General features: G+C 37.3%; 1 protein-coding gene across 5 annotated transcripts in view; it reads right to left on the bottom strand.

Annotated features, from left to right (window-relative positions):
* Nucleotides 1-25,356, bottom strand: part of RAPGEF5 (Rap guanine nucleotide exchange factor 5) — a 271,773-nt gene that overhangs the window by 51,442 nt on the left and 194,975 nt on the right. For all 5 annotated transcript variants that reach the window (XM_037836879.1, XM_037836878.1, XM_037836876.1 and 2 more), the window contains exon 12: nt 4,907-4,985. In XM_037836879.1, coding sequence (XP_037692807.1) covers nt 4,907-4,985 — 79 coding nt within the window. The remainder of the gene's footprint in view (nt 1-4,906; nt 4,986-25,356) is intronic.

Here is a 25,356-nt window from a genome sequence, read left to right on the forward strand (position 1 = left end):
AGCATATATGAAAAACCCACAGCCAGCATAGTACTCAATGGAGAGAGACTGAAAGCCTTTCCTCTAAGATCAGGAACAAGACAAGGATGCCCGCTATCACCACTGTTATTCAACATTGTGCTGGAAGTGCTAGCCAGGGCAATCCGGCAAGACAAAGAAATAAAAGGCATCCAAATTGGAAAAGAAGAAGTAAAACTGTCATTGTTTGCAGATGATATTATCTTATATCTAGAAAACCCTGAGAAATCGACGATACAGCTACTAGAGCTAATAAACAAATTTAGCAAAGTAGCGGGATACAAGGTTAATGCACATAAGTCAGTAATGTTTCTATATGCTAGAAATGAACAAACTGAAGAGACACTCAAGAAAAAGATACCATTTTCAATAGGAACTAAAAAAATCAAGTACCTAGGAATAAACTTAACCAAAGATGTAAAAGACCTATACAAAGAAAACTACATAACTCTACTAAAAGAAATAGAAGGGGACCTTAAAAGATGGAAAAATATTCCATGTTCATGGATAGGAAGACTAAATGTCATTAAGATGTCAATTCTACCCAAACTCATCTACAGATTCAATGCAATCCCAATCAAAATTCCAACAACCTACTTTGCAGACTTGGAAAAGCTAGTTATCAAATTTATTTGGAAAGGGAAGATGCCTCGAATTGCTAAAGACACTCTAAAAAAGAAAAACCAAGTGGGAGGACTTACACTCCCTGACTTTGAAGCTTATTATAAAGCCACAGTTACCAAAACAGCATGGTACTGGCACAAAGATAGACATATAGATCAATGGAATCGAATTGAGAATTCGGAGATAGACCCTCAGATCTATGGCCAACTGATCTTTGATAAGGCCCCCAAAGTCACTGAACTGAGTCATAATGGTCTTTTCAACAAATGGGGCTGGGAGAGTTGGATATCCATATCCAAAAGAATGAAAGAGGACCTCTACCTCACCCCCTACACAAAAATTAACTCAAAATGGACCAAAGATCTCAATATAAAAGAAAGTACCATAAAACTCCTAGAAGATAATGTAGGAAAACATCTTCAAGACCTTGTATTAGGCGGCCACTTCCTAGACTTTACACCCAAAGCACAAGCAACAAAAGAGAAAATAGATAAATGGGAACTCCTCAAGCTTAGAAGTTTCTGCACCTCAAAGGAATTTCTCAAAAAGGTAAAGAGGCAGCCAACTCAATGGGAAAAAATTTTTGGAAACCATGTATCTGACAAAAGACTGATATCTTGCATATATAAAGAAATCCTACAACTCAATGACAATAGTACAGTCGGCCCAATTATAAAATGGGCAAAAGATATGAAAAGACAGTTCTCTGAAGAGGAAATACAAATGGCCAAGAAACACATGAAAAAATGTTCAGCTTCACTAGCTATTAGAGAGATGCAAATTAAGACCACAATGAGATACCATCTAACACCGGTTAGAATGGCTGCCATTAAACAAACAGGAAACTACAAATGCTGGAGGGGATGTGGAGAAATTGGAACTCTTGTTCACTGTTGGTGGGACTGTATATGGTTCAGCCACTCTGGAAGTCAGTCTGGCAGTTCCTTAGAAAACTAGATATAGAGTTACCATTCGACCCAGCAATTGCACTTCTCGGTATATACCTGGAAGATCGGAAAGCAGTGACACGAACAGATATCTGCACGCCAATGTTCATAGCAGCATTATTCACCATTGCCAAGAGATGGAAACAACCCAAATGTCCTTCAACAGATGAGTGGATAAATAAAATGTGGTATATACACACGATGGAATACTACGCGGCAGTAAGAAGGAACGATCTCGTGAAACATATGACAACATGGATGAACCTTGAAGACATAATGCTAAGCGAAATAAGCCAGGCACAAAAAGAGAAATATTATATGCTACCACTAATGTGAACTTTGAAAAATATAAAACAAATGGCTTATAATGTAGAATGTAGGAGAACTAGCAATAGAGAGCAATTAAGGAAGGGGGAACAATAATCCAAGAAGAACAGATAAGCTATTTAACGTTCTGGGGATGCCCAGGAATGACTATGGTCTGTTAATTTCTGATGGATATAGTAGGAGCAAGTTCACAGAAATGTTGCTATATTAGGTAACTTTCTTGGGGTAAAGTAGGAACATGTTGGAAGTTAAGCAGTTATCTTAGGTTAGTTGTCTTTTTCTTACTCCCTTGTTATGGTCTCTTTAAAATGTTCTTTTCTTGTATGTTTGTTTTCTTTTTAACTTTTTTTTCATACAGTTGATTTAAAAAAGAAGGGAAAGTTAAAAAAAAAACAAAAACAAAAACAAGGAAAAAAAAAGATGCAGTGCCCCCTTGAGGAGCCTGTGGAGAATGCAGGGGTATTCGCCTACCCCACCTCCATGGTTGCTAACATGACCACAGACATAGGGGACTGGTGGTTTGATGGGTTGAGCCCTCTACCACAGGTTTTACCCTTGGGAAGACGGTTGCTGCAAAGGAGAGGCTAGGCCTCCCTATGGTTGTGCCTAAGAGCCTCCTCCCGAATGCCTCTTTGTTGCTCAGATGTGGCCCTGTCTCTCTAGCTAAGCCAACTTGAAAGGTGAAATCACTGCCCTCCCCCCTACGTGGGATCAGACACCCAGGGGAGTGAATCTCCCTGGCAACGTGGAATATGACTCCCGGGGAGGAATGTAGACCTGGCATTGTGGGACGGAGAACATCTTCTTGACCAAAAGGGGGATGTGAAAGGAAATGAAATAAGCTTCAGTGGCAGAGAGAATCCAAAAGGAGCCGAGAGGTCACTCTGGTGGGCACTCTTACGCACACTTTAGACAACCCTTTTTAGGTTCTAAAGAATTGGGGTAGCTGGTGGTGGATACCTGAAACTATCAAACTACTACCCAGAACCCATGAATCTCGAAGACAGTTATATAAAAATGTAGCTTATGAGGGGTGACAAGGGGATTGGGAAAGCCATAAGGACCACACTCCACTTTGTCTAGTTTATGGATGGATGAGTAGAAAAATAGGGGAAGGAAACAAACAGACAAAGGTACCCAGTGTTCTTTTTTACTTCAATTGCTCTTTTTCACTCTAATTATTATTCTTGTTATTCTTGTGTGTGTGCTAATGAAGGTATCAGGGATTGATTTGGGTGATGAATGTACAACTATGTAATGGTACTGTGAACAATCAAAGTACGATTTGTTTTGTATGACTGCGTGGTATATGAATATATCTCAATAAAATGAAGATTAAAAAAAAAAAGACATAATGCTGAGGAAAATAAGCCAGGCACAAAAAGAGAGATATTGTATGTTACCACTAATGTGAATTCTGTGAAAAATGTACAATGCTTTATACTGTAGAATGTAGGGGACCTAGAGATACCAATTAGTGGAGGGGGAATGATAATCTAATAAGAACAGATAAACTATGGAGGGTAATCTGAATGTTATGGGAATGCTCAGGAATGATTATGGTTTGTAAACTTTCTTGGATATAGGAAGATCATGTTGGAAGCAATAGAGTTATTTTAGGTTTTTTTTTCTCTTATTCCTTTGTTTTCTTAGGGGTTGTTAATTTTCTTGGGGTATGGTAGGAACATGTTGGAAGCAATGTAGTTATTTTAGATTATTTGTTTTTCTTACTCCTCTGTTTGGACATAGTTTATTAATTTTCTTGGGGTATGGTAGGAACATATTGGAAGCAAAGTAATTATTTTAGGTTATTTGTTTTCCTTAATCCATTGCTTTGTTTGAAATGTTGTGGGGTTTTTTTGGTTGTTGTTTGCCTGTTTGTTTTTAATTTTTTGATAAACAAAGTTAAAAAATTGAAAAAAAATCAGTAGAAAAATGGGAGTAAAAACTAAATGACAGATAGGATGGGATGGGGGGATGGTTTGGGTATTCTCTTTTCACTTTTATTTTTTATTCTTATTCTGATTCTTTCTGATGTAAGGAAAATGTTCAGAAATAGATTGTGGTGATGAACGCATAACTATATGATCATACTGTGAACAGTTGATTGTATACCATGGATGACTGTATGGTTTGTGAATATATTTCAATAAAACTGAATTTAAAAAAAAAAAAATCCATTTTCATAAAAATTTTCATGTGCAATCTTCAGTTTGGCTTAATAAAAATGTGGCAGTTAACAGACTACTTAAATGCTTCTGAAGCATCTTCTTTAAACATTGTGGGGCAAGAAGCCCATTTTGAGACTTGCAGTAAATTTGCCCGGCTTTGCTTTTTGGCCTTTCAGTGTTTCTTTGTTGCATCTCTTCTAGGTAGTGATACAATGATAAGGCTTCCTTAACTGGTCACAGATGTTCTAATCACATCCATCATTCTAAGAAAGCATGCAGTGAGTGACAAAGCTCAGAAAAGATGACATCTGATTCCAGAGCGTGGTTTAGACCTCCCATGAGAGGCAATGCCTTGTCTCCCCTGGGACACTTCCCCAGAAACATGGTATCACATATGTTTCCAGAGTTAAGTAGTCTGGCACTAACTGGCTGATTCCCTTCTAGGTCCACTTATTGTGTGATACTCTACCATTCTCATTCTGCTCAAGCTCTTTCTTGACTCTAGGATTGACCAGTAGCCCAGATTTACCTCCAGTTTTCTAAGCAATCATGAGGCATAGATTTGGAGAAAACAAAAATATAAACAGTAAAACACCCTCCTGGTAAGATGTGAAAACAGCAGCTCTCCATTTCCAGCCACCACCACCCCCAACCCCCACCTAGTCTGTCTCATTTCACCTTTTACCTTGGATATCATTAATATTTAACATGTCCACACACTACCATGGAGTTGAGTACATTAAGAAAGGCAGTTAATTCCTAAAGGAAGACATCTGTCTGAGAGGGACCACACAGCATCCTGAAGGTAATGAAGGATATTGCCTTAACAGCGCCTGGCACAAGTCATCGGTTGTCATGAAAACAGTGTACGTGAGAAGGAAGTCATCGAGGAGGGTCTCTGCAAAAAAAAGAAAACAAACACGAGGTAAGCAAAGAGGAGATGAAAAGGGCAGCTGCTATACTGACCCTGGAACAGTATTCATGGCAGAAATATGACAAATGGTGGTGGTGGGGATTAGAATAGGAGAATTCTAGCCACAAGATACATTTATTCTAGTTAAGATTTTAAAACTCCTTCCATAGAATGCTTCAAGCAATGAGATCTTTTTTGTTACAAAGCTCTCTAAACATACAACTTTGTCATTTTCCCCCTCAAACATCATGTATATGTGTGGCTAAAGGTGCTATGGAAATCCAATGCATAAATAATATGCTTAAAAAATAAATTTTATGAGCTTTCCGGGGTATGCACTCCAGGCCTACAGGGAATGAAGCCTGCATGTTCTAATAAATTAAGGCTTTCCAAAGCCATTTACCTAAGTCGAGGGCAAGAACAATGGATAATAAAACACAGAGGACACATATCAGGTTCCAAGGCCATACACCTTTATCTGTTAATGCATCTGTAAGCATTTCGGAAAGTAGTGAGTGATTTTCTTACTGCTATGAAAAGAAGCAGAGGTGAGTTCAGTTAAAAATTGAGAGTAGGTACAGCACATCACAATACATTTCCTCCTAGTCCCCTTTCCCCTATAGACAACAAAAACAGCTTCCATTTTAATTGCTTCTTTGCCTTCAGTGCTCCTGGAAAAGTTCAGCTTAGATGAATATGGAGCTGCTATACAGGCAAAATCTGACCTCCCAATGTTCCAATATAATATGCAAAAGACAGAAAAGATTATAGGCAGAATGCAAAATTGTGATTTTGCCCTGAAGTCTTTATCTAGTCTCCTTTTCTTAAAATTCATTTTACTATATGACTTAATTTTCATATCACTCTGGATACCATATTTTAGTTATGTGAAATAGTAATAACATGTAATAGCAGCACAAGTAAATCACTGGTCATCTCAATGTTGAAAAATTTGGAACATACACTGAAACTTTGCAGGACTGCCATTAAAATCTAGCATTTGCATAATGCCTGAAACTCTAGGACACTTTGTAATACAGTTTGAAAACCATCATTCTGAGGTGCTGATAAACAGCAATGTATGTAAGTTATAATATTTCTCTATGCTGAATGTGGTTCTCCAGTCTAATTAGAAATTAAGCTGAGAGTTTTTGTTTTTCATTCAATGTTACATACAATCAGCAAGGACAACAGAGTACCCTGGAATTTATTGTAGAATCCCCTATGGGCCTGTACCGAGAGGGGCCAACAATATACAGAAACCACTGGGTGTCACTGGGTGACAGCACTGGGAAATGTTCAGCATTTAAAATGCTTAAGGAGACAGACAGGACCAGACTCTTTGGGATGTTCTTACACTTAACTTCATTTAACGAGGTTGTTAACTATTCTCTAATCAAGATTTACTCCATTAGTAGCAGAGATTAAAAAGAACACCATTAACTTTGACACAACCAGCATTTCATTCTAAAACAACCTTAGATAATGAACTGGCTGTGAGAGCCTGGTAGGATGGTGGCAAACCCATTTGGCATTCGATTCCATTAATCAGCTCACATGTGACAATATTTTGTTAAGGGCTTTGACCCAGAAATGCTTATTTTCCCTTCAGCTACTACCATGTTTAATATTCAACAGTATTTACCTAATTATCTCTCTGTCATAGAAATTTTAATTAAAATAAAACAATGAGGCTACAGAAAAATATCTCCAGTTAAATCCTCATGAACAGAACAGTTGAAATCTCAATGAATAGTACAGATTCCCCATACTTATAACTGAAATCTTTCTCTATTTAACAACTATACTGCTCTGAATTTTTCTATATATGAAGTTTTTTTTTTCAGTGTTGTTATTTTTTGCACACAGATTCTGAAAGTAATTGAGTGATATGCATAAAAAATCATAAAATGACATACTCCAAATAAAAGTGCATTCTATAATAGCCATGCTTCAAAACAGACTGTCCCATTGGTATTTAGAGATATTTTTAGAATCACAATGGCTATATGAATGGTCCCCTGAAGACCATGAGCCAACAATAGCCATTTAGAAAGACCAAAAAATCCACTGGCATCCATATGAAAACACTATAATTACCTATTATTTCATACATGCTTAATTAATAGTAGTTTAAGACTCGATGCAGAAAAGCACCTTTGTGTATAAAAGTATCTTTCATTTAAACAAATTCACAGTTGCTGTATACACTAACATTCTGAATTAAAAGATATAATCATTTTGATTTCTAACTCTTTGAATACCTAGCTATTAATATACAAAACAAAAACCTTTTCTTCGAAATTGCATTCATTACATCGATCACTAAATCTAATCCCAAATTCTTAGTTCATCATTAAATAACAAGATACACAGGCAACCTTTTGGAAATAAGCCCCACCTTCCTCCCCCCTCCACCCAAAAAAACCAGAATAATTTTACGGTGGCTTTTTAAATACAGGGAATGAACACTTACGCAGTATAAAAGTATCATGGTGATAACCATCACGACTGGAGAGCAAACACCCTTATAGGTTTAAGTACTATGTAACTTGAAATAAAATATATCAAATGTGCTATCAATATCTAACACCTTGATAGAAATTGCTCTATAATTCATGCCTATAATTAGCCATACTGATGTTTATACAGGACCTTTCTCTACCTTGTTACCATTTTTTTCTTTATTTTATAAGTTGTGGTTTTACAGAACAATCATGTCTAAAATACAGGATTCCCATATACCACCCTATTATTAATACATTGCACTGATGGGGTACATTTGTTAGAATTGATGAAAGCACATTTTTATAATTGTACTATTAACTATAGTCCATGGTTTAACTTAGGATTCACTGTTTGTAGTGTAGTTCCATGGATTTTTAAAAATTTTTATTCTGTTACCATATATACAATCTAACATTTCCCCTTTCAAGCACTTTTTGATACATATTTCAGTGCTGTTAATTGCATTCACAATGTTGTGCTGGCATCAACACCGCCCATTACCAAAATGTTTTCATCATTCCAAATATGAACCCTGTGCATTTTAAGCCTTAACTTCCCATTCCCTGTCCCCACTCCATCCTCTGGTAACCTATGTTCTAGATACGGACTCTATTAGTTTGTTATTCTAATTATTTCTAATAAGTGAGGTCATATAATATTTGTCCTTTTGTGTCTGCCTTATTTCACTCAACGTGAGGTCTTCAAAGTTCATCCATGTTGTTTATATATCAGGCCTTTGTTCCCTTTTACAGCTGAACAATATTTCATTGTATGTACTTCCACATTTTATTTATCTTTTCATTGGTTAATGGACACTTGAGTTGCTTCCATCTTTTGGCAATTGGGAATAATGCCACTATGAACATCAGTATGCAAATATCTGTTCAAATCCCTGCTTTCAATTCTTTTGGGTATATACCCAGTAGTGGGATTGTCAGGTCATATGGTAGTTCTAAACTTAGCTTTCTGAGGAATCACCTGTCTTCCACAGTGGCTGCACCATTTTACATTGCCACCAGCAATGAATGAGTATTTCTATTTCATATTCAATTGGGAAAGAATAGTTTCTTCAACAAATGGTGCTGGGAAAACTGGATCATCATTTGCCAAAAAAGAAGGAGGACCCCTACCTCACACCTTTTTCAAAAATCAATGCAAAATGGCCAAGGCCTAAATAAAAGAATCACAACCATCAAACTCTTAAAAGAAAACGTAGGGAAACATCTTCAGGACCTTGTGTTAGGCAATGGTTTCTTGAACTTTGTACCCAAAGCATGAGCAACAAAAGAAAAAATATATAAATAGGAGCTCATCAAAATTAAAAACTTTTGAGCCTCAAATGACTTTATTATGAAAATAGAATGACAACCTACACAACGGGAGAAAATATTTGGAAACCACATATCTGATAAAAGTTTAATACCCAGAATAAAGAAATCCTTCCGCTTAACAACAAAGGGGCAAACAACCCAATTAAATGGGCAAAAGACCTGAACAGACATCTCTCCAAAGAAGATATACAAATGACCAGAAAGCACACATAAAGATGCTCAACTTCATTAATCAACAGGGAAATGGAAATCAAAACCACAATGAGATACCATTTCACACCCATTAGAATTGCTGCTATTAAAAATAAAAAGGAAAATAAGTGTTGGAAAGGTTGTGGGGAAATAGGAATGTTCATTATGTTACTATTTTAATTTTTAAGGCATAAGAAAAGAATTGCTAATGTTTGTTTTATTTCACTTGAATGAATTTTTCCTTTATGTATACATTAAAATATTTTCTCAGTCTCATATTAAGTGTATCAAGCACTAAAAATTTCTATTTTACTTCTGCAAAAAACACCAGTTTCTAGAGCATCCTAGAGTTGTGGCAAGGGTAATATTAAGAGGTTTAGTACAGACCTTTCTTATAGGGTTCTGTTATGAAAATCTAATCAGGTTAGAGAAATGGATCTAAATGTTACCAAAAGGTTTAAACTTAATTTTGTTTTAAAGCAAAAAATCTCTGAAGTCTAGAAATCATAAGGAGTATTGGGTTATTTAGGAAAAATTACAGAAATCTACTTTAGTTATTTTTTCAACACTTATAAGCAAAACGTACTGCAATAATGAAACCACTCATCTGTTAAAGTGAATTACCATGAAAGCAAATGAAAAGAGTTCCGATAGGCAACTGCCTATAGTAGTCATTTAATCTAAGTATGGTAATGTGAATATTTAACATTTCTGCACTAACTCATATTCCCTGAAGTATAGTTTTGTTTCACCTATATTTCTATTTCAGATGCAATGGAATTTAAGGCATTCTTAAAAATATTCTACTTAGCCTTTATTTCAAGGAGCCTTTTCTGGCTTCATAATGTTACAATTCACATTAGTTTTTGAGAAATGGTGCCAAAGTGTACCATGTAATCTGATTAAGTATAAATGCATATTTTTTCAGTGTTCATGTTTGAATCATAGAATACAAGTGCAACTCCATTAAAAGCAATGTTTCTGTGTCAGTGAATTTTTAATTTCTGAAAGAGATATTGATAACCTCAAATGCAGCTTTCCTACACAGCTTTTAAAAAAATTCACTCAATTTCTACATATTTGTACAATTTCACCACAGATAGCTGCTTAGCCATTATAAAAGTACCAAATAATAAGATCTGGTTTTGTTGTAGATTTTATTTTTTTTTTTTGCACAAGAAATGCTTATTTATTTAATGTCATTTATACATCAAATTTTAAAAGTCACCCCTTTTATGACAGGAATTTAATATACACAGGACTTGGGTGGCACTCTTCAAATAATGAAATTCATTTTTATTTTAACATGTAAAATTTGGTTTTGGAATCCCATCATTCTTTTTTGGGGAAGGAATCCTATGAATGCCACCAGTATTATTTTCTTAGCTACCAAACATATAATTCTACATGTTGCCTTTTAAGATTTCCACTAGGAGGAGACTGGAGTAATGAACATAGCACTCGCCCACCTTCTCCGCGCCTTGGCACACAGAGAAGAGGTCACATCTGAAGGTCACCCTGGGGGTAACAAGGCAACAGGCCTTGCGAGCTCCTCTGTCCTGGCCCCAATCAGTACAATGGCTCTCAGTACATTGGCACAATTCTAATCCATTAGTGGCCCATGTGTGTATCTGCCATGCCCAGCTGGGAAGCCCAAGAAACAATGTAAAGGCGGCAAATGGAATCAGAGCTGGTTTCTGGCTGGGTTGTTTTAGGCATACCCACATCTCTGGGCCCACATTAATTCACCTGAAAAGTGGACATCATCCACACTTAGCAGAGCTGTAGTGAGGATTAAATAAGATATATATGTAAACAACTGGCAGGGTACCTGGCATATGCTAGGCACTCAATAAGTACTACCCGTCATTGATTTTCATAAAATAAAATTATTTAGAACCTGTCCCAATTCTCCAAGTACCAATCAACCAACAAACATTGCAAGTTGAGAACTGACTCTGTGCTGATGAGGCGTTTGTTAAGGGATTGGGTGTCAAGATACAGGGAAGCAAAGGAGACGTCCGTGCCCTCATGTTCATAACCAGTTAGGGGCTGCAGTATGTACTCCTTGAAATGAACTAAATAAGGTAACACGTCAAACGAGTAGCACCGTCCACAAATGTCACAGGAGCTGAAGGGAGGGGGGAAACACCAATGTGCTGGTGTTGCCAGGGGATGCTTCACCAAACTGGTGGAGTATAGGGTGACCTCTGAGCTTCCAAGAAGAACTGGAGGAGAAAGAGGTGAAGTAAAAGTGAGCAAAGGAGTGGCATGGGTGTGTCTATGGCCGAGTCACCAATCTATGGCCTGCAGGTTTTGTCTAGCCTTTAAAGATGATTTCTGTTAAATGACAATATAATCAGAAGATTTCATTTCTTTCTTGTAAAATCAGAAGATCTGGCAACACCAGACTACACCTCATATGGCAATGGTTTAAAGCAGGGTAACAGTTGTCCTTTCCAAACTGGATGCATTTTCCAGTTATCACCGTTCTGGTCAGGCTGACTTCACTCATGCATAGTAACAACCTGGGGCCATGGCAAATGGTCTAGGCTATCATTGCGAAATAGTAACGGAACTGAAAACTAAAGCTAGAAAAGCAGGTTGGAGTCAAATCCTAGAGGGCCTTTAAGTGCTAGACTAAGGAGGCTGGGGTCCATTCCATAGGAAATGGGAAATGGATGGAGGTTTTCAAGGCGAGGAGAGACGCAGATGAAGCTTGCTGCTGTGGGCAAATCAATTTGCATAAGGGAAGAATAAGAAAACGGAGGATGAGTTTAGGTTTAAATACGTTGAGCTTGGTTTCCCTAGGTTGCTCTAAGTGAAAATATCAGGTGAAAAAATCAAAGACCAGAGCTTGCCAAAAAGGGCTGGAGCTATGATTATAAGAGCCTCTAAACAAAGAGGACAGCTTAGACCAACACGAATTCTCACTTGGTTTGGGCAATTGTAGGAGAGAGGCGAGTTAAGGAAGGGCAAAGAGGGAGAAGCAGAGAAGTAGGAGAATTGGGAGACACAAAGGTACTAGATGCCAACAGGAGAGAGCAGATCTTGGGTGTCAAATGCTGCTGGAAGGAGGTTCAGCAGACTGAGCTTCAAAGGTCATTGGCTTTGGTGAGTGGATGGTCCCTGGTCTGATGGCCTTGGAGAGAAGCCCCCTGGTAAATGGTGGGGACGTACACTAATCAGACTATAAAGAAATAAGGATATTCTGATAATCAGCTCTCACGTTATGTATCACACTGCTTTTCCCCAAAGACTATTCTCACAGTTGTACAGCTCATTGATCAGTAGCAGCAGTTGCTCTCAACAAATGAGCTGGGAGGAAAAGGTTCCTCATGATCAATGCTGCAAATATCATTTTGTTTAAAAGTATAGATTAGAACGTGGGAATTGTTATGGGTATGAGGCTTTCAATACCAATCTGCCAGCAACTACCAACAAAAATGAATGTCCAGTTCTAAGACTCACTTAGTCTAACATAATTGACCTCTCTGAGTTCTACATGCTCATATGATCAATAGCACATGATGCATTCTGTCTTAAGATACAAACTGTGTTCCTATGTGCTTGTCAATTAACGATTCCAAAATTTCATGAAACAAAGAAAAGTTAACTTAAACCTAAAATCCTATTAGAGGCCTAGGCCATGGTTATTTTTAGAAATTAATAGTAACTCTAGAACTTGGATCAACTTAGGATGGGATGTAGTATATTTATTATCAAGTAGCAAGAAGAATCTGCATTATCAGCTTTCTTTCAAATTTGAAATACACCATCATTCTGAATGTTATTTTTTTCTGGTCATTGTAAATCATTAGCACTGAACTTCAGAATAGTAAAATTTTCTTTTTCTTTTCTTTCTGGTTAACAGAAATTCTAGAATTTCTAGAGAAAAGTTATTTTCTTCAAAGTTTAGCAGTGGATAGTTGAATGCCACCTTTTTTTTTTGGCTTCAAAAGTCAAATTTATTAGCTTATGGTTATGACGTAGCTTAGAGTCCTGACGCTGCTCCCACTAGGCTAGAATCAAGGCATTGGCAGGGCTGTGTGCCATTCTGGAGGTTCTAGGGGAAAATCCCTTGCTTTGCCTTTTCCAGCTGCTAGAGGCTGCTCACATTCCGTGGCTCATGGCCTCCTTCCTCCATCTTCAAAGCCAGCAATGTGGCATCTTTCAGATGATTCTTGCATAGTCATCTCTCTCTCTCTGACCACAGCCAGGAAAAGTTTCCAATTTTAAGGACCCATGTGATTAGACCAGGAATGCCACTTTTGAAGCTAAGAATTCGCATGATAGCTAGATATATTAAAGAGATACTCGACAAAACTTACTTAAAGTAAACACAAGTAAGGCTCTTGCTAAATAATGCAACATAAGATCTTACACAAACTGAAAAGTTCCTATATAAGACAATTGATTTTAAGGAATTGCCTCTACATTAACCAGTGACTGACAGCAGGCATGCCTCTGTGCTCTCGTTTCTGGCATATCAGAGTTCTTTTCAATGCCATAGCTCCTGTCTTTCTCACACAGGTGAAAGGGAGACTTGTGGTTTAGGGTCATGAAGATGGGTCTAGCTGGCAACTGTTTCCCAAGCATCTATGACCAAGGTTAAACACCATGCTCTCCGCTCCATGGAGAATATAAAGTTGTAAGATTACAGTCTTTACAGGTTGTTGAATTTGATTGGTGAGATAAAGAATTATGTAAGAAACTATATGGGTCCCCGGCTGATGAGTCTTTCACTCATCCAAGCGTCTGAGCAGGCCTCCACTCCACAATCTCTAACCACTACCACCGTCCAGCACACATTTTGAGCCCTAGAGACCACAAAATTTGCTTTGAACTACCTACTCCTTCCCAGGCACCAGGCAGATAGTGGTGGCTTTGGTGGGCCATGAAGAAAGGAAGGAAGGGAAAATGACAGCAGCTGCTCTATTTGAAAATAACCATAACAGCCACCCTTTACTGACAATGTACTGTCTGCTGGCACTAAGCTTTATTCACAGGATCTGCACTATCCACTATAAGAGGTAGGTCTTATCACCCCATTTCCAGATGATGGACCCGAGGCTGAGATTAGTAAGATAAGTAACCATGGGCGGCTTCCAGGCAAGGTAATGGCAGAAGGGGCCTGGATCCCAAGGCCAGCTGAGCCCCAATTCTGTGGCTCTTCTGCTGCACTATGCTCTTCTGAGTGTAGACCCAGACAGTCCACACTGGGGAGGAGCATGAAGGGTAAGGGAGGAAACACAGGAAAGTCATGGAATCCCTAGGTTTAGAAAGGGAGAAGTGGCATAGATGCAGGAACCAGGACTTTTATATTGGCTTTATATCACCAAAGTTGCCTCTATAAAGTTGTTTTCCATCTATATGTTGAGCATGCAGCAGTAGGAGTTCTGCTTTTTATTCCTACTGAAATTTTATTTTGTTTTTGTTTTGTAATACCAAGCCAAAGCTAATAGATACATGAGATGCAGCCACTTCGCTTTTCCTATAGGAACAACTGACAACCACCTGGAAGGATAAAGACAGTTCATAAACTCATAATCCTTTTAAGACATTTTAATGGCCAGCTATACATACTTACAATTCTAAAAATTTAAATGTCATAGCAGAAACTAAAAAAAAAAAGACTAAATTATAAAATTCTTCTTTTCCTTCTAAACTTCTTCATATGCAACATGACAGATAGTGAAAATCACTAGTCACTTTCTATTTTGTTCCCTCTTTCCCATATCAAAGAATGGACTTTCATGTCAAAGTCTTGGCTGAACCTCACCTCAGTTATCCTCTGTGCCAATCGATCTAACACCTGGGTAAACAGGTCGTAAAACATGTACCAATTGCCATTGGACAAGATATTATTGCCTTCAGGCGAAAGATACTCATACATCCTCCTTTGTCTCAAATGGCCCCAACAGTTTTGTTTTAAAACAAATATACTGTTCAAACATACTTAAGAATACCCTTGGGCCTTTCTCTTACCACTGAAATCACATGATAAATGGTGACGTGGCCCATGTTACCAGATCTGTAAAGGGCACATCTGAATTCCAAAAAATCACCAAGAATATAATATATTACATTACATTACATTTAATGATACACTATAAGCTACTCCTAAACAAATTTAATTTGTGTCATTATTAAAAAAAAAAAAAAACTTCTTTCAAGTCTTAATATATGAAATATAGAATTGTAGAGTGAAAGATAGAGAGTTCTCAAACATGAATTCAATGGCTCAAATCAGACATAGGAAAGTAAATCTGTAAAGCTAAGTAAACCCTGCATGCTTAGAATATATGAGATTATTCTAAATATTTACTTGTTGAAGAGAACATCAGAGCTAATCCAAACTACTTCATAGGATTTAAACAAATGATTATCCAGTGCTTTAAATCAGAGTATATTTATAGTATTTTGAAGAAACAAAATATAATTATGGCCTCAGATCTAATGTATCAAACAAATTCACCTAAGCTTCCATCTGTTTAAAAACTCCATGCCATTCTCCCTTTCTTTAGGAATCAACCTTGACTTTCACTGGGCATATTTCTTCTCAGTTATTAAAACACAACAAAACAAAACAATACATTTCCCACCCTCACTTGCAGCTTGATGTGGCCATGAGAAGAGGTTTTTGTCTACAAGATACAAACAGAAGTAGCGTGTGGTACTTCTGGGAAATCTCCTGAAGATGGTCAGGTGTTCTCTTGACTTTCTCCATCCTTCTTGACACCTCCATCCACCAAGATGGAACAGCAGGATGTGATGACTGTTATGCTGACATCCATCTGATCTGCTAGACGAACGTCATACACTAGGCATTGGAGCAAGGAGCTGAAAGGAGTCTCAGCTGACTTCAGAGTTGCCTTACCAGCTCTGGACTGCACATTTCTATGCTTATATAAATATGCTTCTCGTTTAAGTCACTGTCTTTCCGTTTTTCTGTTATATGCAGACATACCTAATCACAAATAATGCCTACGCACTCTAAATGTGATCTGGTTCTCAAGTTTCTCAATTAACAGAAATAGGAAAAGTGTCTTGAAGGAGAGAGAGGCCTTTTAAAATTTATATATAACATATAACCTCCTTAACAAAAAAGATTTAGGACGGTTATTTTAAAATGATAACTATTGTCAATTATTCTGCTCTCACTACTGTGGATTTCTAGATTGTGCTGATGAAGACACGTTAGCTGAGCACATTTAAAAAAAAAAAAAAAAAAAAAGAACACCCTCCCGAGGAGGCTGTCAGATAGTATAAATTGCTATAACAATTTTGAGATATGCATGCTATGCCAATCAGTGTTGGCAGGATTTGCGCTTGCTAAGGTTGTTCTACTGAAGTCATCGGTGGTAAATGGAATGGCTTGCGATGCCATCAATTTCAGATCAAACCAAACTGAGACATGAGACAACTATTTCAGGGAGAAGACCCAAAATTAGGATGAGGAAGTCTTCACCCTGTTCTTTTTTGTTTCTTAATGGAACAGTTGACATGGCACTAGATTTAAGGTATCTCTAAGACTGGTAGACAAAGCAAAAAATGTGATATCAAGTAAGACAGCAAAGAAATTTAGGTGGAAACCCTAGTCTACTCTAAGTACTATGTAAATCTCTTCAGAACAGGTACGTTTAATGAACATTGAAAAGGATGTAATAAGGAAAATAGCAGATCCTTTAAAACTGGAAATTCTCTTGTGGGTCCTGGTAGACACTTCCAATCACCTAAAACTGTATTCATTTTTAGACTGAGAATTTGAGTTGAAATCTCCAGCAAGGTATGCAATGGACAAACTTAACTTGTAGTTTTCATCTTCAAAGTAAGTGAAGCTCTTTTAAAGGATTAAAATTTGTGAAAATTAAAAGATTCACCAAGTATACGGTATGCTGAGTACAGATGAGTATGCTGGGTCTGAAGCAGTAAAGAGGCAGTATTGCTCCAAAAACTATTTTCCATCACTATTCAGTTATGTCAAGCTATTTTGGGATATTTTTGTTTAGTTTTCATACTTTCTGTGCACTCCATATTTAATGATTCTAATTCCATATTTATTTCTGAGATTTGGGGGAATGACTGCCAGCCAAGCAGCAGCCTTAGGTGCAAGGCAAAAAACTGCCAACAGAATGAAAAGAATGGTTTCAATTGTAGAGCAAGAAAGCCCCAAGGGCAGAAAATGAGGATAATGGGAAATGGGAGGGGGAGGTTTTAATGACAAAGACTGCAAAGAGAAAAGAGGAAAAGCTCATTTACAGGTATGTTAAAGGCAAAAATTCTCCCACTCAAAGAATATCCCTTTTACAAGTGTGCTTGTCAATTACAGCAATTCTGTGGCATTGCATTTTTTAAATGAAGCAATAATTTGAAACATGCTGTGAGAGATTAACATGCAGTGATTATAATCAACAAATTGCTATCAACTGATATTCCTTCATCACATTTGTAAAACTATCTGAAGTTGACACACTTACACAGAAAGAGTTATTTATATTTTTATTTTTCTGATAGAACGTTAAATTTTTCTTGAGGGTCATGTCACAAGCATTTTAAAATTCAGACAAGGACATCTGATGATCTCATTTTAAACCCATCAGTTGTCTGGGGAGAAGATGCAAGATCTCTGAGACAGAGAGAGAGAGAGAGAGAGAGAGAGAGAGAGAGAGAGAGAGAGAGAGAGAGAGAGAGGGACAGGGAGAGGCAGACAGAGAGTTTTCAACCTTTGAGACATTGTCTTAAACAGTTTCAAGTAATTTCAGTTGCTGATGTTACAGTGAAACTATCGTTTTGCTAAAATTACTACTTTGTCACACTCGCTATTGACACAATATCCTGTCTCCATAAATTTCAGTATCTGCTGATCCGCTGTTCCTTTCAATTTGCTGCTCCAAAATTGCTTGCCTGACTTAACACATTTAAACAGGTTTCTGGAAGCAGAGGTGAACACTGACAAATCCACATGTGAATCTACTGAAGTATAATATTAAGTTTGCCAAGAGACCCACAACTAAGCAAATATTGTAGTTTTAAAAATTTCTAAGATTTAGAACAGCGTATGTCTTTTAAAAGAACAAAAATACTAGTTACTACCAAACCAACTGAGAAATTCTGTGTGTAGAAATTATTTTTCCAAAGACCTACCAATAGAAAAGAAATAAAAGTTGCAGTCTCCAACCTTAAAGGGTATATGTTAGGGAGAGAGACTATAAAGAGAAAATTATCTGTCTCAAATTTATTTCTATGAGAAAAAATACAAGTATACTGAAGATTTATGTTTCAAAAGCAACCTTCATTCTAGGTCAAAGATTTAAGCCAGTATCTTATTCATATAATAATGAAACTGAGGAACATAATTATTCATGTTTCTTCATGAAATGTGGGACTTATTGAACAAGTCCCTTATATTTTGTATTCAAAAATAGATTCTAATTTTATATATTCTGATTCTTTGAAAATTGACAATTCATGTGCATGTTCATGGCAACACTCAGAATACCAGAATATTTTATTATTTGTAACAAGTCACCTTTTAGCCATTCTAGAAAATTAGAAAATTACTGAACTACAAATAAAGAAATAATTCAGGTTCTTGTTCTTCTTGGAAGTCTATCTGAAAAGATGAGTGTCAAGTTGGGTATCTGAAGTAGGAGGGAGAGCTTTTCAGGTGAAGCAAATAATGTGTGCAAATGTAATAAAAGAGAGAGGCAATGCATTTCTGTCTTCCACACCGGCCGCAATTCACACAGAGAAACCTTGTGCTTCAGGAATTGAAGATATCAGCACCAGGACTGACTTGACAGAAACAAGCAGTTACCTGTGTATTTCATTTAGGACGAAGTGTGAAGAAACTTGTAAAGATCCTTGTCTCCCCTCCAGCCTCTAGCACAAGGCCTTCACTCAAACATGTCAGAAACTGGTTGCCATTTCCCTTATAAGTATTTAAAGAAGAAAGTCTATAAACTCTTGTTAAGATGCTCAAGTGTTTCACAGTTCTTACAGTCAGGATGTTCAGGGTCTAATTTCTGAGGTTGATTCTTTCCCTCATGTACTCCATTTTCCGTTTCCTATTTTCAGACCTCTAAAAATTAATTTCCATAACCCTACAAAATTTTAGTCTATTTCCAGTGGGCTCTAAACTTGTACTCTCCCTTTATAAAACCTTCTGTAAAAGAGTCACCTTTTAATGTTAAAAGCCACACTTGGTAAACCAATTGTAAATGATAGTTCTCTGTAATCAAACACCATAGTTTTAATTACCCAAATGTTTTATTTTCTACTTTCATGCTACACACACACACACACACACACACACACACACACCCATATGCACATATTACAGTAAATTATAACAGTGGACACAAAATAAACAAGGGTGGAAAACTTAAATCTAATCATAAAATTAAGAGTTTAAGGAAAGTATTCATATTTTTCCTCAGTTCACTAAATATTGGGCAACTATTGAATAAAAAATTCTAAATTTCTATAAAATTTTAATCTCAGTGGAAAATTGTAACCCTTTTATAACTTCTCATGCTGAAATGACCTGTAATATTGAAATGAAAATGCAGATTATAAATTACAAGCTCAAGATAGAGTATGTGTAGTAAACATGAAAATGACACAATTTTTCAAAATGCATTCCAGCAGAGCATTCTCATTCTAAATGGGGATTGTTTCCCTGAAAAGTATCCTATAATCCTACTTATTACATCCCTATCCATGAAACATCTTCCTTTGCCCATCGGGTATGTTGTAATGAAAACCTCCACATTCCCATTATTAATTAGTGTATGTTAATGACCTTATGCTTCAGCTCTGTCTCACATCATTTCACCTTGCTTCATTACCAACAAGGGTATTAATTAACCCACAATCTCCTGGCAGTGTAAAAGCATCAATTCCCTTGTTATCATACATAATATCGCATGTTCAAGGTGGTGTGAATAGATTAGTACAGAAGATGAACACCTCAATAAAATCTACAGTCAAAATCTGAGTTTTAGACACTTTTCACTTGAATGGTCTGATACAGCGTCTACTGGAACCAGGACTTCTCTTTCTTTTCTAACCGCCTTGAAGTTGTCAGCTCACCCAGTGGCCATCCTGCTCACAGCTGGAAACCAAAAAGCAGGTCTTTGTGCTGGAGAGTAGATAGCTCTTAAGCGGCCACCTAAGCACCTGATTTGAGGTTCAGCGCTAGAGTTGACTGGCAGGTTTTTACTGCAATTATGCCTTTCTTCCATGATTCTAGTCTCTAGACAAAAAATGATCATTGGGATAAAGCTATAATCTATCTGGGTTCATTTTCAGATACAAATGTTCACTCACTTTATCACTGAAGCAGTTTAATTAACTTCTACCTCAGCTTCTATGCCTATTAAATGGGGATAATTATCTTTCACAAGGATCCATCTAATGGAGAGGAAGTCTGGAAAAATGAATTGGTGTCTAGCAATCTTTGAATCCCAGCTCTCAGGCCGGAAAGGGGCATCAAAGGTCATATGGGCTAGTCCTCTGTTTTATAAATGAGGCAGCTGAAAAGAACACTTCTATCCAATTCTGATTATCTCATCATTTTGTCAGCGTTGATTTATAAAGTTTCCCAATGTTTAATTACACTTGGCAAATACATTCTATTTTCCATATTAGTAATCAGGACCTGCCAAATAAACCAAACCAAACCAAACCAAAACCAGATTAGAAAGAATATGGAACAGAGCAGAAACCACATCCTAACTTGAGCACTTTTACCCCTAGTTCTCTCTTGACACCGTTTGGGGATTTTTATTGTCAGTTGTGGACAGCTGTTTCAAGTCTCTGCTTTATCTGGGAAAACAAACCCTCGCTCAACAGTGGTGCCCTTCATGGCATCTGAGGCACAGCCAGGGTGGCTGGAGTTTGTGCTAATCGAAGCATTTAGTCTTTTGTTGATTGTTTTTATTAGCACACATGCAAACAAAATTAACCTAATATTTAAAAGTGACAGTTTCATAAAGCTGAAAAAGACCTCAAATGGCAACCTAGACCAGCTATTTGTCTCTGAGAAAGCTATTTTCACAGTTCAAGATGGTAAAATGCTGATATCCTGATCAAACATTTCCCGGGATAGAGATTCCATGACTTCTAGCAGTAGCTAGTACCAACAGGGGACACCTACACCTACTTTAAATCTCTTTCACCGCTTTTTATTTCAATTCAGTCTATTTCCTTTGGTTCCAAATTTGTTGAGTATGATTAGAAGTTTCATGTTAATTCTTGTAACAGTTTAAATAAATTAAAATATCCCCCAGCTTCTTTATTTTTTAAAACACATGCACATAGTTATTCTAAACTAGTGCTGTAATGATATTGGTTATTTAGCACCCATCATTTAATGTACATTTTTTCCTATTCATTTTTTTTAATTGCCTATCTCCCTTCACTAGAACAAAAGTGGAATGAAGATAAGGAGTTTATCTATTTTGTTCACAGCTGCATCCCCAGCATCTAGAACAGAACCTGGCACATAGTAGGGGGTCACAAAATATTTGTGGAATGAAAGAATTAAATTCTTTTAAGGTATTCTTTCAGGTGCAAATATGATTTGAAGAATTAAAAATGCACTGTTACATTTTATTACAGAAGCAGTGAGTAAAGTAAAAAGCAAAGAAATTACAGGGGAATGACTAGTATAACATAATATTTCACCACTGAGGGAAAAAACTACTGCTTTTCTCCTGCAACAAACTGCTTCTGAATATCCCAAAATGACTTGGTAATAAAACTCTGCAAATGGATTTTACTACTAGGTGATAAATCAAAACTATTCTTTGGAAATGTTATAGCCTAATTTCTCAAAGGAACTTAAAAAGTTTCCCAATCGACAAGGCTATGTACAAATACACTTAAACCATACCCAGCTATGGCCACTGAGCCTTGGATTCCAAGCTTAATAACACATCAACATTCTAACTTCTCTGAGGCTAAGGAAATGTAGCAGTAATATAAAGCAACATGAAGTTAGACCAAATATCCTAACTTCTTGTGTAATGGCTAAGTGATGCTAATTTCAACAAAATGACTACAAGATTCCGGAGGTTCTCTATATGAACTCTAGGGTCTCTTCTAGATCTAGAATTCTATGGTTCTGTGGCATATTTTGAAAAAACAAGAAGCTGATGGAGAGCCTTTTGAATCAAAGAGTTTTAGTGATGGAAGTCACTTCAGAGGCCATCTACTTTATGATTTGCTCAAGGTCACAGGCTGGTTTATTAATGGAGCCCAGGTCTGGCTTTAGAATCTCATTTTTTGTAGCATGAGAATCTCATTTAGTAGCATTCCTATGTCCATGTTCTCCTTCCTTAAAATATATTATTTCTTAACAGAAGCAAGCAGTCTTGGCTGTGAGACATAAGAATTGCCTGGAGATTTTTGTAAGCTAGAACCCTTGCAAAAATCCAAATGGATTTTGTTCATTATACCATCACTTCCTCATTCCAAGAGTTGAGAAATCAGAGAGCTGTGTGTCCAGTACCTCTGTACTCTATGATTGTTTCCTTTTTCCCAAACCACTTCAGTGGACCAGCTATATAAGTTTTGAATTTTGAACTTTTCAGGCTGCAGGGACTAGGAGACATGAAGTTGAGGTTCATAAAGCATTGGATAGAAAGTAAGAGGGGAGGTGGAGGAGAGGGGAAATGTTGCCCCTAACTCTCAGAAGAAAATATATATTTATTACCATCAGAAACCTAGAAAATATCTTTTTTTAAAAAAGCATGTGAGACAAAGAATGTTCTATTTCACAGGTTCTCAAACCTTGCTGCCTACTAGTATCACTTGGGGAGCTTCTGACCAGATTCTGAATCAGAATCTCCAGGGGTGTGTCCCAGGCGTTGGTATTTTTTTTTAAAGTGCCCCAGGTGCTGCTAGTTTGCAGCCAAGGCTAGGAACTGGTCTGTTATAAAAACAAAAAGAATTTTATCAAGAGAAAAACTATAAATACAAGATAATTTCATATGGCATTTCAATTGTACAAAATCATGGAGAGACTTAACACTATCTGAAAAAACTGTTTGACTACCTTCGAAAAGTTTTAGTCCTGCAAGAGTCATGCTGCTGTAGGATTATGGTCTGGCGAGCTGGGAGAGGACACCTGGAACAGAGGTACCCAACACTTTTCCAGAAATCCCCAAAGGCATGTTAATCAAGGAAGACCTTCATCTAAGTTGTATTCAACTTTTCCAATGATCAGGAAAAAAAAAAAAACAACCTTAATTTTCTTTTCCTCCACAACAAAAATTTCTCATGTGCTTATTATGGGCTTAGTGTTGGCTGGGAGAAGATCAAAAAGTTCATTAAAAATGAGGTACTTGTCCTAGCTTTACTCAAGTTCTGTCAATGCAGGGCTCTAAAAGAGCCACTCGAGAACTATTGGACTTTATCAGGTGAGGCACTCCTATAATATAAATCAGCCACTTTCACAGAGGTTGTTGCCTCTTTAGGATAGCAAGGGATACACTTTCTCAATAACATGCTAAACCTATGTGCTGCTGAAGTGTACCACCAACACTGAGACGTCCATGAAACGACTGGAGCAGACTGAGCAGACATTTCCACACTGAGTACACTTTAACAGAAGATGCTGAATGGTAACCTCATGAAGTAAATCAATCATCACACCTTGAAGAAATCAGGTCAGCCCTAATGAGGATCAGATGGGAGGCTTCATCTGCCTTTACATATTCCAACCATCTGTCCTCTCTGTTTGCCTGGTTTACTTGGAAACCTTTGAAAATAAGTGACTTTTCTTCAAACAGATGAGACAAGAATAAAGATGAGGGAATTGGGAGAAATAACAAGAAAGAGGGAAGCAAATAACATATTTCCTTTTGTGTTTTCCCTGTGGTAGACCCATCAGAACACAGATTTAGAAAGAAAAATCAGTGAGAAGGTCTTTCTCTACATAATCCATCTGGTGCAGTTATCTCCCTCAGCTTTGAAACAGAGATCATTATTCCCAGCAGAAGCATCTCAAAGAAAAACACACTTTTTTTTCTAGGGAGGGGAAAGGGTTAAATAGGAGCAGCAGCCACTCTAGACCAAGGCAGGGGCACAGCTCACTCCTCTATCCCTCTAGCTCCTCTACCCACAAGCCCTTCTATTTTTCTTGTTTTCCTTGTAATTCTCCCAGCCTGGGAATGCCCAATGATGTCTGTCCTATTTCTGGAGAGATGCAAGATAAGACTGCAGAAAACTGCTTGATTCTTCTCTAACATTCCAAATGTTTCAAGTCAGAACCTGAACTTTGACAGAAAAAGGAAATCTTTAAAAACAGCTTCAACCATTTTCCGTGCTCACAAATATTGAGTTACTAGATTCAAATAGATTTTCCATTTCAAATAATGAAGGGTAATGAAATAAAGGGAGAAATGTTCAAAAATATTGATTACACTAAACTTCATGGCTACTTGCTCCTGGGGTGTGTTATTGTAATTTAGTAAACCAAAGGAAGAGTAGCATAGACTAATGAAGATTTCAAAGCTCACTGCAAATGAAGACCCACATGCTTGGTTGGATGTTTGTTTTTTTCACTACCTATCAGCATTTTCCATTTGTTTTCTATTTAAGAGTTAAAAAAAAAAAAAGTTGATTCACATGTCCATTCATTCATTCCACAGATATTCACTTGATGACTCCTTGTGTCAAGCACTACAAGAGAGGAAAGATACATTTGAGGGGGATTGTGAAAATAAGTATGGTAGGTGCTGCATGGATCAAATCATTCAGGAAAATTAGTAAAGCTGCTCTTAAGCATCTTACTAAAATGATTTTCATTTTTAAAAATCAGCTTGATTTGGTGATAGAATACCATATGAATTGTTCAGTTATTTTCTATTCTATACCTCATTGAGGTAGCAACAAAAATGCATTAAATTATCTCAGTAGCCCTTCATACTCCTGGCATTTTCCTTCCTATTTCATTTACTCCATTCACATATTAACATCAATTACTAATCACTTCAACTTGTCCTATGTTAGCATAGGGCCCTGCACCTACATTTTTACGACTAAGTGACTTTCGTGGGAAAGACATGGGAAATGACTGGCATCTCTTGCTCAGTCATCCTCCCCTCTTCCGGTGGGACAGGAATGTAGGCCTGTGACCCTCCAGGACAGGCTCATGTCAGCCTCCAGGGCCATTTTTCCCTGCCACCTCGCCGTTCTCCCGCTTGCCATCCAGGACCTCGTGGAGGACCACCATATGGCTCCGCCTGGCCCAACATGGCTCCAGCTCCCTAACAGGGGTGCCCAAGAACATAAAAACGCTGCTGCCGACTTTT

Source organism: Choloepus didactylus, chromosome 5 (genome assembly GCF_015220235.1).
Source record: "Choloepus didactylus isolate mChoDid1 chromosome 5, mChoDid1.pri, whole genome shotgun sequence".
NCBI lineage: Eukaryota > Metazoa > Chordata > Mammalia > Pilosa > Megalonychidae > Choloepus > Choloepus didactylus.